The sequence below is a fragment of the Pinus tabuliformis genome, chromosome 1_2 (assembly GCF_031772625.1).
Source record: "Pinus tabuliformis cultivar Carrire ecotype Pingquan chromosome 1_2, CPIR1, whole genome shotgun sequence".
Taxonomy (NCBI): domain Eukaryota; kingdom Viridiplantae; phylum Streptophyta; class Pinopsida; order Pinales; family Pinaceae; genus Pinus; species Pinus tabuliformis.
The window spans coordinates 1,294,547,014-1,294,562,178 of record NC_142298.1 but is presented as its reverse complement, the minus strand read 5'-3'; the positions used below and the strand labels follow the sequence as shown (position 1 = coordinate 1,294,562,178).

The following is a 15,165-nucleotide window of genomic DNA, read 5'->3' as shown; positions in this document are numbered from 1 at the left end:
TTATAAAGGTACACTTCTCAACTTTTTAAAATTACTTTATAAGGTAAAGTGTCTAGGGAGTGAACTATGCTTGGTCGCTTCTGCATGCTAGGCACTGCCAATGCCGAAGTACCTCCCGAGCTACGAAAACTAACAAAATGTTTAAGTATAGCACCTAAAGCCTTCTAAGATAGTTGTCTGCTATAAAAGTCAGCAAGCTAAGGCTGATTTGTGGCATTCATAGCAGTCCCCATTTCTTTACATTCTCATGCACTTACCCTCTTGATCTATATGCTTCCATGACTCCATTTTCCCAGGGTATGATTAGGCACCTTGTCTTGGGGTTTCTATCTTCATATTTCTTGCCCACACTACTAATTTGTTCCACTTCTACGACAACCATTTGTTTTGCTTATGCTAACTATTCACAAAATCACCTTCAACCTCCACTCTATAGCCTTAGCAATCCTATATTTTGGAAAGCCCCCATTAAGTTGGAGAAGGACCAACCATAAGTGTAAGGAAGAGCTACTGTGGTAACAGTGATAAACTTCCTATGTGCGAAAAATTTGACCCGTAATGCTTTGGACTTTACATCATATGAGGGTACTAGATTTTGTTGTAACATGATTTTTTCTGTAGTGTGTGCAAATTCTGATAATTACTGAATAGAATCTTGAAGTTTTGAATCGTGTGTTTTCCATAATAAGATGTTTTCTCTGGAGATGACAATTCCATTTAGAAGGTCATTTATGGATGGTATATTCTATAATTTTAATATCTTAAAATGGTGTTCGAGAATGCATGATGAGAGTGTCAAGCACATAATCTGTTTGAAGGAGCTTGGGAGGTAGCTTTTCATATCGAAGTGCAGTTTTTAAAAGTACAAATTTGGGTAGGCTTTTCACAAAGTTAAATTTCTAATTCTTAGGCATGTCACTTGGAAAATGTTGGCTGTAACTTTTGTTTTAATATAATAACTAAATATTTTTGTTAGAAGGGGTCTATTTGTTTTGTTTTCGCTGTTTGTTTTGATGCCTTTTTTAATGGATTTGAAAAGTATAATTCATAATATTCATCTGATGTAGGCATCTTTCACAGTTTCTTCTATGTGAGACTAAGTTAAAATAGAAGTACCTTTGCAGAAGATATTAGAATATAGAAGTAGATCACAAGCGATTTTAAGAAACTGCCAAACTTAATGGTTTTTGGTGAAATGCTATTTGACTTCAGTCTTAATCGCTATAACAAAGTTAGATGTAAGATCAAAAAAGGCAATTTAAGATTTGTTTCCAATTATTGGGTTCTTCACAACTGCACTTCGTTGTTCTAGAGAATCTGAGATATGGCGATGTTTGCCACTCATTTTCTGTGAATCATCATTTTGATTTTAATCTGTTTGTTTCCAGGCATTTGAGTCACCAGACACTTTAACAAGCTGCGTATCATTTCTTAGACAACATGCGGTTGATACATCATCCAAAGCAGCTTGCTTGGTTGTGCCAAAAAAAGTGATATCATTTCCTCAGGTGAGTAGCCTTTCTTTGTAGCTAGTTAGAGAGATTTGTAAAAAGGTTTGTATCTTGTCTTATGATCAAGACTTTTCTTAGATGATTAGCTATAATTTGGGAATATGTATTGCAGAGACAAGACTATACCCACAGTGGTTTCCTAAAATTGTCTCTAATTTCAAAGCATGGTGTCTCTTCTTTTGGTAGAATTGCAATAATTGTCCATTTAACTGTAGACACTGATGCTATGTGACTGAAACTTCTCACTTGAGGTTCATTACCAGACATGAGGCCTTTGTGGTACATAACTGAATGGAAACTCCTGGGGAACTTCTAAGAAACTTACTTTTAGAAGTTTTTGTATGGAAAATCTTGGGAACATGCCCTGATGTTTCCTGCTGCAGTCTATGGCAAGAAACTAATAAAATAAAACAATTATTCAGACAATGATGCGCTTAAAATGGTAATTAGAAAGTTCGTATGTATAAATCTGTAAGCATGCTATGCATATTAAAAAAATGTTCCTTCTTAATAATTTGTCTTTGTTGAAATTCTAACTACAAGCTAATTTTAATTTTGTCTTGTACGACTTTTGTCAAACACTTAGTCAAACTCTAATTTCAGTCTACAATAAAAACTTCACAATTAGGCCGGATCCGCCAGTTTTTTTAAAGCCAGGATCCGGAAACGGCAAATACAAGCAAATATAAAATATTTTATAATTTTTAAACTTAAAATTTATATAAATATAAAAATAAAAACTAAATTTATCTAAATATAAAAATAAAAACATATGCTAATTTTTAAATATCTAGTTTTGACATACAATAAATAATTATTATATAAATAATTCCTGTTGTCTCATTTATAAATATGAATTAAACATTAATTAAATTTATATAAAAATTAAAAAAAACATATCTGAATTTTTAAATACATAACTTCAATATATTACTTTAAAAATAATTAGTCAGATAATTATAATATAATTAATGCATCACTTATAAATATTTAAACACTAATTATTAGTTATAATTATTTATATTAAGCAAATTATTAAATTTATTTTAGAATTTTGTTTTTTTTTTTAAACTTGAAAAAAAACTTCAAAATTGATTAAAATATAAACTTGCTTTTTAAACTTTAAAATATGTTCTAAATAAATATGAGTAGATTATAATCTTCACGGCACATGTATTAAAGGTTATTAAAGTTTATAATCTGTCTTTGTATTAAAGTTTATAATATGGGTCAACATAGAAATAATAAATTGTGGCTCACCAACTTAATCCGTTTCTTATCATTCGCTTCATTGACTTGCATGAAAGTTTATAATATCTTGTATTAAAGTTTATAATATGTTTAACATAAAAATAATTAATTTTATGTCACCCAGTAACTGCCTAATTTATTTTCACGGACGGATTCATTAATCCATTTCTTATCATTGACTTGCGTTGAATTTTCTGTTTTGGAATTTTGTGTTGAAGTACGTTGACGGTTTTTTACCCAAGGACAGAAGATGGGCAGATCTCTGAGGATCCAGATCCGAATCTGTCTCCGACGCGGGGATCCGCGGATCCAGCCATTAAGCCTGACGGATCCGGTAACGTAGATTAAACTTAAACACATCCAGTCTGATTTTTATGCGCTGAAATATGCATGAATAAATCAGACTTTTAACAGCTGAAAATAAACAGTAGACAACACACATTTGAAATGTAGGACTTTGGGCAAAGCCCTTGGAAAAACCCCAAAAGGAAAATCAGTGAGAAGATGAATTCTATTTCTTAAGAGAATAATTTTTACAGCAGTAAATTTCCAGCAAAACACAGAATTATCTCTTGAAGATCGTGCCAAAAAAAAAACTCCGTGGAGTTTATGCCAGAATTCCTCTTGAGATTTGTGTTGTCCTCTCCTTGGAATCTGTGCTGTACAGATCTCAAAATCTGTACCAAAATCAGCTCAGAAAATCTTGCCAAACTGCTGTACGAATGCCTTGATTTTCATGCCTCGAATTTCGATCCATTCTCTGCCTTGAAATTTGTGCTGGACAATGCTCATACTGCTGGAGAAAATTTCTTGATTTCTGTGTTGTACCCTGCCTCAGAAATCGTGCCTTCTATTTGCCGCTTTACTCTGCACTTGGCTACTGGAAGCTCCTTGGTTTTCCAGCCCTCTTTTGCCTGGAAAATCGTGCTCCTCTCTTCTGTACAAATCCTCTCCTTGCTGCCCTCTTCTCCTCATGCAAAACTTATGAATGACAATGTTGTCACTGCGTTGTCAACAATGTCTCACAACTCAAATTCTTCAAGCATCAAGACCATCCTCTCTTTTCATGGATTAAAATTATCAGCTCCATTCAATCTGTCCTCTGTTGATTTTCTAGTGCAATCAAGACTAGTACAATTTTTCAATCTGATAACTACTACTAATGAAGCAATTAGACCTATGTTACCAGGATTCGGATACGGATACAGATCTGCTAGTTTTTTGAAAATCCAAGATCTGGAGACGACAAGGATACATCATGTATAATAATAATAATAATATTTTTTAAAATTTAAAAAAACACTTTAGAGCTAAAAAATCAATTACTCCATGATCAAACACTTTTAGAACATTGAATGATAAATATGAAGATTGAAACATTGAAATGATGCATTGTCCCTCATACAAAGTAACAAAAAGGATCATGATTCGTAATATCATAAATGATAATAGTAAATACATTTACATATCCTCAAATGGATCTATATCTTCTGCATATTGCAACTCTACATCATGAATAGATGATGGGGGTCTTGGAATGGAGGAAGTTGCATCAGTAGGCTGGACTGGTGGTGGAACAATATCCTCAAGTAGGTTGAGGTGAGTCATGGCATTCAGTGTCAGGTTCAAGTCATAGATCTGAGATGCAACTCTACATCATGAATCAATGATGGGGGTCTTGGAATGTAGGAAGTTGCATCAGTAGGTTGGACTGGTCGTGGAACAATATCCTCAAGTAGGTTGAGGTGAGTCATGGCATTCAATGTCAGGTTCAAGTCAGAGATCTCAGGCTCCACATCCCACATCCTGCTCGGACTTTTTTTATACTCTGGTTCAACATGTGATAGAAGACAGAGGTTGGAATGAACATAAACAAGGTCCTCAACGTTTATTGCTCCCAGCGTGTTTCGCTTCACTGAATGGATGAAGCCATATGTACTCCAATTCCTCTCAGCTGATGAGGAACTAGCAACCTGTGATAACACCCTGGTGGCTAGAGTAGAGAGATGAATGCTATCCCCACCATGGAAGCCCCCCCAAGTAATAGGATCAAGATGCCCTCGATTATCCATAGCTACTGGATCTGAAAAGCTACCAGTAGACTGTACAAACCCTCCAAATTCTTGGCGGACTTCCATTGCAACTCCCATATCTCTATAAATTTTTCTCAAGGTTGTCTTGGTATCCTTGTACCACTTCAGAATCTTTGTTTGATGTTGTTCTACCAAGTAAAGACAAAATTTTAGAATGATAGTATTTAGGGTGCAATGCATATGCCAAAAGGTGTAATGGCATGGTCATTTTGTTCCACCTTTCTGTAACTATGTCCTTCACTAAATAATAGAATGTTTCATAAGGGTCATTTTCACTTGCCCTGATAATTTCCCTTATCCTCTCCAACATACTATCAATGTTTTCCTATGTTGCCAGGAAACGTGGGTTCAGGGACGGGGATGGGTATGTCATTTTTCGAAACAGGGTGCGTGGGTTCGTCAGGGGTATATATATATATATAAATATTATATTTTATAAATTATAATATATATGAATTTGTATATTTTTCAACTTTAAACAAGAAAACTAAAATATTTATGATTTAAACTTTAAATATTTAAACATGCACATCATTGAACATTCAACATTCACAATGAAATTTCAAAATTTCTAGTTTGATATTAAGTGCAAATTGGAGTTTACATATTAATAAGAATCATGATATATGTCCATTGTCATACTACATTGAAAATTTGTCTTAAGGCATCTCCAAACAAGAACTGGGAAATTTTAAAATACTAAAATAAAAATATCTAATAGTGAACAATGGCTTCCTCAATCCATGTCATCAGCATCACTCAGATCTTCAGTTAACATGCTCTCCAAGTAGGGATCACTCTCATCGTGAGTCTCTTGCTCATCCATAACCACTGGAGGTAGCTCAATAAGGCCATTTGGTTGTATCTCCTCGTCCACACACATAGCATCATTTGTGTATTGGTCCCATCTCTTGAAAAGACCTTCCTTGTATCTAGGGTCTTTTCAAGATATGAGACAAAGTGTGCTATGAACATACACTAAGTTCTCTGCCTTCTTTGAGCCCAACATATCTCTCTTTACTAAATGGATAAAGGCATAGGTACTCCAATTCCTCTCGCAAGATGAAGAACTAACTACCTAGAATATTAGGGGAAGCCCATTAAATTAATTAAAAATTAAAAAATAAAAACTAAAATGAACCCCAAAGAACCCAAAAGAACCAGATTTTTGGGGTTTCAAGTACCATCATTAGGGTTCTCCGTACCCATCAAGACAAAAAAGCCCAAATTTTTTAATGAAGAACCTAGTTCTTCATAGAAGAACCCGGTTCTTATGGGTTCTTCTCAGAAGCACCCGAACCTGAATCCGGTACTTGGGGACGAGAACCCAGGACGGGTTCGAGAACCCAACCCCCGGGTTTAGGAACTCATGCAACATAGATGTTTTCATAAACTTCCCCCAAGCAAGGTGTATTTGTATCAAATGCCCTGATCAAGGTTAAGATTGCTTCAGTGAATCGTAGAAGATATTGGACCTTGTCCCACCATGTATCATCAAGAATGATGTACTTGATTTTTTGCCCTCTATCAGAAGTGGAAGTCGTCCATGATTCCCAAAGAGGGTCAATGACCATTGCTTGTAGTGCTTGTATCACCTCCACAAGTCTCTTTATGACAAGACTCAAGAGTGTTACAAGTTTCAAAAAGTCAAATCTCAAATGAGAAACCATATATAAATTTGTAATTAAAAGTAAGAATTTTTAATACAAATAGTATTGATTAAAAAAAAGTACCTTTTGTAGCTCCAACTTTGCAAAACCCTAATAAATGGCTTGGGACATTGAATGATCTGTTATGAACATTTGGATTTCTTTTGATGCTACATATATTTCATTAATCCATTCTATCTCACCAATCTTGGCAAGCATAAGGTCCAATGAATGTACTACACATGGAGTCCAAAAGATGTGATCATATCGACCCTCCACAATCAAACTTGCAGCTTTACAAACCTGTGCGTTGTTCGTAATGACTTGGACAACATTATGTGGCCCCACACTTTCTATTGCATCAATAAGAATTGTTGATATGAAAGATGCATCTTTCTCTATTCCACTACAATCAACAGCCTTCAAAAACATTGCAACAACATTAATTAATGGGCGGTTTCTTTGGTCTCTCCATCCATCAGAAATGATGGACATCCCTGTTTCTGCCCATGTATCCCGGATTGCCTGGAGCTGTCTATCCATGGATTATCTCTTTGATGCCAACAAAGTAGTTCGGACCTTTTCATATCCAGGGCTTTTGTACCCTTTTGGCGCTTCATTAACTGCCTTAATCATTTGTTGCCAGTAAGGGGAACACACCAAATTGAATGCTAGCCCATTTGCATAGATGCAACGAGCTACGTGTTCATCAGCTATGTCTCTACCTTGATTATTGAAACACGCTTCAAGAAGGCCTAGAGGGGGCCTTTTATTAGATGTGGAAGCTGGCCTAGATGGCAATGGAGGCCTAGTTGGAGAGCTTTGCACAAGGTGTTTTCCCTTAGCAAGCTTCCTATTAGCAGCTTCTTACAAAGATGCATAGAATTTCATTTTTCCAAGACTCAAACCTTGGCAAGGTTTGCCATTGACATCTTTTGGCCCGGTGCATACTTGCACCCGTGTTAGTTTGACCAGTGAGATGGGCCTTCACTCTAGTATCTGAGCCATTTTTTATATCTTGGCATTCATTGCACTTCCATTTAAATGAACCACCTCCAAGATTTTTTCCAATAATCTCCACACACTGCCATAAAGGAGATTTTGGGTTTGTTTTGATGATTTTCCCTTCACTATGCTCGTGCTGTGAATCCTGTGATGGTTCCATAATGATAATGGTATAGACTCTATTCAACTATTGGTTACTGGCAACTGCATATAAAATTCAAATTATAATATATTATCAATAAACAATTAAAAATTAAAATACAAAATTAAATAGTAAATACATAAAAAAATTAAATTTAAATTTTAAATACATTAAAATTTAAATAGAGCTCAAGCATTGTCCACAAAAGCCCAAGTATTAACACCATTCCACTCCCTAGAGTTAAATTAGTAATTTAAAATTACCACTAAAAAATTAAAAATTTTAAATTAGTATTTAAATTTTACTATAGCCTATGACTCTATTACCACTAGTAAGACTAAATACTAAACAGTGCATAAACACTGCAGTAAATTTTTAGACAAGTTAACAATACAGTAATATTATCACCTAAACAATAACACTACAGTAAATTACTAAATATTGTAAATATTATAATGAATTAAATTTGTATTTGTACAGAATATATATTATAGAACCGATGCATAAAATTAATATTATAACTTATAAGTTTATAACACTACACTATATAACAAGAAGTGAATATTAATTACCTTGTTAAACCCCCGATTCCTCTGGTGGCGGAAGACAACCAGGCGTTGCTTTCTAAGTTTTGTTCCCGTCGCTGTGTGCTGCCTGACTGTGTGCGGGCGTGAACAGTGAGAGTCAGTGTTGCGGGACTGTGAGAGTCACTGTGCCGGCGTGAACAGAGATGTGCTGCGTGCAGGGGGCCAGCCGCCTGAACAGAGAGTGACTGTGTGCTGTGTGTAGGGGGGACGGCGGTGAGCCCAGAACAAATGACTGTGTGCAGGAGGGGCCGGCAGTGAGCCCGGGGTGAATGCGGACAAAGGGAAAGCTGAGTGCCAACAAAGGGGACCACATTATAATATATATGCAAAAATAAAATCGAAACCTACAGCTAAAATCGAAACCTAAAGAAAATTCCATTTTTTTCTGACTTTTTTCGGCAACCATTTCGGCGTTTCCGGCAGCCACCAGCGGGATCCATTTCCTCGGAAAGTTGGCTGTTTCCAAAAAGTAAAAAGTTAAAAAATACGTATTTTAGAGGTATTTTTTGGCGGATCCGGATCTGGATCCGGTAATACTCCTGCCTCTGCCGGATCTGGCAACATAGAATTAGACTTCTTGAAAGTTTAGAGCATTCAATCATTAAGCGGTTATATATGAAAAATTTCAATTTTCAACCATTCACTTTCATCAATAGAGCAATAGAGATCACAATGAATAGTAAAACGAGAGAAAAGACATACCGGAAATTAGGCTAGCAGCCAAGGCAAAACCCACAAAGGGAAAACCCAACCAATCTTTCCTTATGAGAGAAAAATTCAGTTCATCAAAAATACATCAGAATATTCCAACAAGATTCTAAATTCTGACCTTAATATTCCCAAGTCAAAACCAGTCAAAGGAGAGAAGGAAGTCAATGCTGGTTAAAATTCAGGTCTGCAACAGAAGGGCGAAATTTCGGCCTGTGGAAGCGCCCAAAAGTCCAGTTAAACCTCAGTCAAATGAACCTCTGAAATTCTCGGTTAAAGGACAGAGTTGACCTGTGGTCAGTGGCCCATAAACATGACAGAATCTTGATCAAACAAGGTCAATGAACCTCTGAAGTATTTGGCCTCTAAAACAGTCAAAGAACTCTGTCAAACAGAAGCAAAGTCTCCCAAATCAACACTTGTCAAACAGAAGAATAGAAGCTGGACAATACAGAGCATAAAACCTCCTTGACTACTTTGCATGCGTGAACTCCTTGTGATTTCAGATCAAATGGATGGATGATGATGTGTCAAATTGTAAGATTCTGCCTTGACAAACTTCTGATTTTTCTTTAAAATTTCTGAGTTTTTAGTTTGAGTTTCAGTGAGGTATTTCTTCAAACAGTTGGACTACACTCTAATGTAGGTGTTCATTGTAATTTTTGTTTGCTGGACAAGAAATTTAATGCCTCATATGTAACAACAAACTTCTCAAAACACATCTATACTTCTTATGACAACTCAGAAATTAAAACACAACTGATAAATAAAAATATAACCCACAAAACAGTCTTCTCACATTTAAAAATCTGAATATAACAGAAGTGTAGCACCTGATATTTAGCAGCAGCAAACAGAAGTAGGCTCATACCTAAAGATCAGTCCACTTGAGCAATATTCCAGCACTTGTTTGAGAAACACGTTGCCCAGGAGACAGGGCACGGGTCCAGAACTTTATTACAGCCCTTTAATAACCCAGAAAGTTGGAGTTTGTAAACTTTGAAGGAATAGGAAATCTCAGCATAGAAAATTTCTCACTAGAGTCACACATACAGCTGGTAAACGGTGATCTTGGCCTCTTCCTCAATTCGTACCAGCAAGGAAAAACAACTATTAAGCTTACATAAACAGGCATAAGGAGACTCTGCTGCCATCTCGAACCTTAGTCACTAAAAACTTCGTTTTTGCACTAGAGAAGACTTATCTCTTGTAGGGAAACACACCCAGAACTGTGATGTGGGATCCGTAGCACTCAGCAAGGAAAATCAACTTCCTTCTCAATTGTATGTCACATTTCTGAAATGCCCAATAGTTGGACCAGCAACAGAATGAGATTTCGGCCTTCCTAAAAATGAAAATCACGCTAGGAGTGGCAAGAATTCGTCCCCTTGTTTGGTTCCTCAAACCGAACCATTATCTCAGTTGATTTGAACAGCAGACTGAAGGGAAAATTGTTCCCTCCTTTCAATAGTGATTTAACTTTTGACCTGGGCTTGAATCTTTGGCTCCTGATTTTGTCTTCAACCCGAAAGATGTTAAATGAAGAACAATAAATCAGAGACTCAACTGATAACACGTCTTCTAGCTCAAATATTTAGAAAATCTTCTTCTCCTTTGTATTCCGACGGTGAAATCTGATTGATTTCACTCACAAATCCCAAACTAGGGTGTCTTGTTGTGACACCAAAGTCCCCAAATTCTCTTTCAAACTCTCTCCAAGAGCTCTTTCTCCAAAGTCACACACAATGCACGAATGAGGAGAGTCTCCTCATTTTCCTTATTTAATGAGTCTAGGGTTGACTTTTCACCTTCACCTTCCCCTTTTTCCTTTTCTTTTTGTTTTTATAACTCACCTTTTCCCTCCAATTAAATATTTAAAAACACTTTTCCTTTCTTTATTTAATAAAGTGACTTTTATAAACTAATTAAAGTCACTTTTAATGCTGGAAAATGCTTATTTCGCCTCGGTGGTCACACTGGCCACCCAAAGCCAAAGCCCATTTTTATCATTCTGCCCTATAGATCTTTTCACCCCGATTCCACAGCTATTACACTTAGGTGTTTCTCCAAGTGATCAGCGTGAAATGACACCTTAAGCATAAATAATTAAAATATGCCTGTTATTAATGCCATTTTACGAAAATCGTCGGAATGCAACGGAACCAAGAGCAAACCGTTTGGAATTGATCTCAATGATGAAATATGGTAAGGGATCCCAGTGGGGCCCATGAAACTCTAAAACCCTTTGGGCCCACTAATGGAGAAATCCTGCTCCTATGACCAGTCTGACACAAGCTCTGGAAAACCCTCCTAACCACCTCGCCAGTAATCTAAAATTTGCGAACATTATAATCTCCCCTCGCCAAAATTGCATGCTGTCAAGCAATGCTGTCACATGTTGTTGTTCCACAAGTTGATCCAAATGAACACCAGGGTTCCAAACCATCCTAGTCATCGTGAAGCATCTCTCGCTCCACTCACTCACCAACAAGGAATAGACACTAGAGGCCCTCTACATACTGCCAATAAGTAGAGCGTCTTGATAATGTGAAAGTCCGACCAACTCCTCAAGAAGCTGCTCTACCAAAAAACCAATCTCGTGCACCTCACGAGTGAACTCCTGAAAGTACTTTCCAACAATGTTGCGAAAATCACGATTTTTTCATGCGATTTAATCCCGATTTTTTGGGAAAAAATCTTGATTTTTGTATTTTGTATTTTTAAAATTTTTTAATTAATTAATTTTTTTTTGTTTTTTGCATTTATTTTACCTATTTTTTCTGATTTCAGACCTTCGCCGATTTAATCCCGATCACGATGTTTGCAACATTGCTTCCAAAACCTGCTAAAAAGGATCCTTGCCCATAGGAACTAACCACTACCACCTCTGATACCCCCAATGAATCACTGAGAAGTGAAACACCCTCTGCTAAATTGAAGTCCAATGGAAGATTTGAGTGATCTTCCCCTGTAAAGACCAACTCACCCATAATGGTGGTTGAGCTGTCAAGTATTGTAATGCCAGGGTCCCATGCTAATCCCAAAAGGAAACTGCCGTGTTGTCGCCGCGCCACTGTGATCATAACTCACTGCTGTGACAAAGCACTGCTGACTGTTGGAGCCTATCCGTGCCCCATCACTGATCCTTATATGCAACCAATAGATGAACACCATGTATCATGAATCAATCTGGTGCACGCTAAACTGCCCTTCTCCTGCCTAATCACACATCAGACTATGCTATCCTGTCTCTTGGTGATGTACTCAATTACTGCTTGGAGCCCACATGCCTTCCTGTAAAGGAGGCCTACCATCCATTGTGCCCCATGCTCGTACAATGCCTCGAAATGTCCTATTGAAGGTGTGTCATGCAACTCTCTCCTGATCATCTCCCTAAGTGTGTACTTAGGGGTGGGACATATGTTGCCTCTACAGTGGGTCATGCCATCCCTAATCATGTATCTGTCAACTCGCGCTCCTACCATATGCCTCAGCTGGGAAGTCATTATCCTGTCCATGATGCACTGTGTCTCACCCAACTGTCTCAGGTGACCCCTGTGTGTCTTGCTATATGTGATGAGAGTATCAAAGAGCAACAAGAAAAGCCTCTGCAATGTTCGCCGCACTGGAAAGTGACTGATGCATGGGTCAATCCCAAAGGCGAGATCAAGAACCCATATGGATACCCATGGGTAGTATTGTGAGTATCCTGCTCTCTGACTCTAATTAGGTGATGCTCCAATTGAAGATCAAACTTCAAGGAATGCAATGCTCCTTGCCGCTCATCCATCCACTCATTGATCCTGGTTAAGCCATGCCCATTAGTATGCCCAATGTCCCAATCAATCTATTTCCTTAGAAACAATGCTCTGAGACCCTGATGTGCATCACCATACTGTTGATTTGGGGTAGCATCGGATGTGTTCTAGCCACGAAACTTGGTGGAGAGGCTAAGGCACATGAGATCTCCAATACCCAGAAAGGGTTTGGGCAGACTCTAAATAGTCTGGGAGATATTAAAATAATTAATATTTTTAATGTAATCCCTAAGTCTAAACATAGGGAAAATATAATATTAATGTGAATTAATATGAAACTGTGTTAGAATGGTCCAAAAGTCATGGATCAAGCCAGATCTAATCTTAGCTGTTGATTAGGGACTTAATCTCGGCCGTTGATTTGTCAACGAGAAAAGTATAAGAGGAGGCTTGAGGGGCACTTGGAGAATACACTGAGGGAGACCAGTTAGTTTAATTTATGGAGCGGGGTTAGCTGAGAAATTGAACCAGTGGTCCAGAGAGCATTTAGGAGGCAGCAAGTACGGAACAGAGAGACATGAGATCATCGTAGAGGCAGAATAGGCAGACGCGGGGCCATAGGGAGCCACGCATAGGTAGCAGAGACTGCGCAGAGCCAGCGTCATCCACTCAGAGGTTGCAGGAGTGATGCAGAAGGCCAGAGAGGCTGCACAAAGTCTCAACAGGCTGATGCAAAGGGTTTCAGGTCACACAGAGGTTAGTAGGGCTGACATTGGGTTCAAAAGAAATGCTGGAGAATTTGTCTATCTGAGGGTAAGCCAGTTTGGCACCCTGTTGTACTAGAAAATTGCTGAATAATAAAATCCTCCCTTGCTGCACCGATTTTCCCACATTGTGTTTTTCCGGGGACATTAGTCCAAAATAATTGTGTCAATGTGTTGATTCTTGTGCATATGTTTGTTTCTGTATTACAGTATGATATCTGCAACAATATTTATTTTAATGTTTATTGAAGTAATTTCATGAATAACTTATGGTGAAATAAGTAGGAAAAGTAAATCAGCTGCTGCAATGATAGAATTTTCACACATACACCACTGCATAAAACCATGTATCATCATACTTCTCTACATACCCCTGCTCACCATGGCATATCCTTGTACCCCACTGGGTATCATTGCTTGTTGCTGACACACCTTGTAACATCTAGCATCCCACATGCGCCAATGTATCTGCCATCCTGCTAGTGGACCCACCATGATGTGAGCCATATCTCCTTTGTCTTGGTAGACTTGAGTGGCATGACTCCTCACATGCTAATGGGGATGTCACTGTTGTGTTGATCCTCGGTGGCTCCTGTGCCCAATACATCAATGGAAGAACATCATCCTCATATATTGCTCTATCTGGTGGCATACAATTTCCATCCCATTTGAATAACTCTCGTTGGGGCATGCTGACCACCCTGCCACTCCATGCATGAATGATGTGCCAAGACATCTCCCGAAGTCTGCACACTCTTGCATGAAACCAACCAGCCACTAGTGTTGACCATAACTCTGATGGAAGTATGAAGGAACATGAATGCTTCGTCACTGGGTCAATCACCTTGTCAACGCCATAGTCATCCTTCACACCTGGTAACTGATTGAAAACTCCACCTGGATCCCAATGCCAACCAGGGTCTCCAGTATCCACTCCACTCGTGTCAACTGAACCTGGATCTCAGATGTATGTATCCTCATCTGAAATATATTTGTATCCACATCCCATGGGTGTATAATTAGCAATCTCTGGAGCATACCTCTCTACAAGTGCATGTTCATCTAGGTGCTCTGTGTGCTCCACTATCATAGAAGGCTCCTCCATCAAATCATGAGTGGCCCAAACATCCTCTTTGGTGATGGTTGCCCTAAAAGAATGTTCACAATGCAACTCCATACAAGGTTGCAACTTTCATTCTTGAGGGGCCATGTGAGTGCTTTTCAAGGACTCTTGGAAAATCACAAGCTCATAAGTAAGTCTGTCGACTTCCTCCTCTTTTCCTACTAGAGCGTCATGATATATCCCAGCAAGCATGAATAGGTGATCTCTGTCTGAAAGGAGGTGTGGGTAGTTAGATTTCATCTCTACCAATGCCTCTCCGAGGGTTTGAAAATCTGCAAGTGAAGGCTCTCCTCCCAAACTGTCACGTGTAACTGCACTCCAACAATAATTTGTCACCGAAACCTGTGCATCATCATATTGCCTCGTGGCTGCCCTAATCTTGTCTGTGTTCATCTTCAATTGGTTTTCCAAGTTATATGCATAAGTAGGCGTGTGAGCAACATTTACCTCATCAACTGATGGGACTGAGTTTGCACCGTCGACCACTTGTGTGTTATCATCTTTGCACACCTCTTGGGAATCATCATCAACTGTTGTAGTCTCATGTCTTTTTTTGTACCCATCATCTAATTCA

The 15,165-nt window shown here is 38.1% G+C and overlaps 1 protein-coding gene across 2 annotated transcripts in view; it reads left to right on the top strand.

The window, feature by feature from the left end:
• LOC149210963 (U-box domain-containing protein 70-like) overlaps nucleotides 1-15,165 on the top strand; it is a 156,769-nt gene that overhangs the window by 116,796 nt on the left and 24,808 nt on the right. For both annotated transcript variants that reach the window (XR_016252975.1, XM_089396837.1), the window contains exon 6: nucleotides 1,389-1,508. Coding sequence is in view for 1 of the 2 variants with exons in the window: in XM_089396837.1 (XP_089252963.1) it covers nucleotides 1,389-1,508 (120 nt within the window). In the remaining variant the exon portion in view is untranslated. The remainder of the gene's footprint in view (nucleotides 1-1,388; nucleotides 1,509-15,165) is intronic.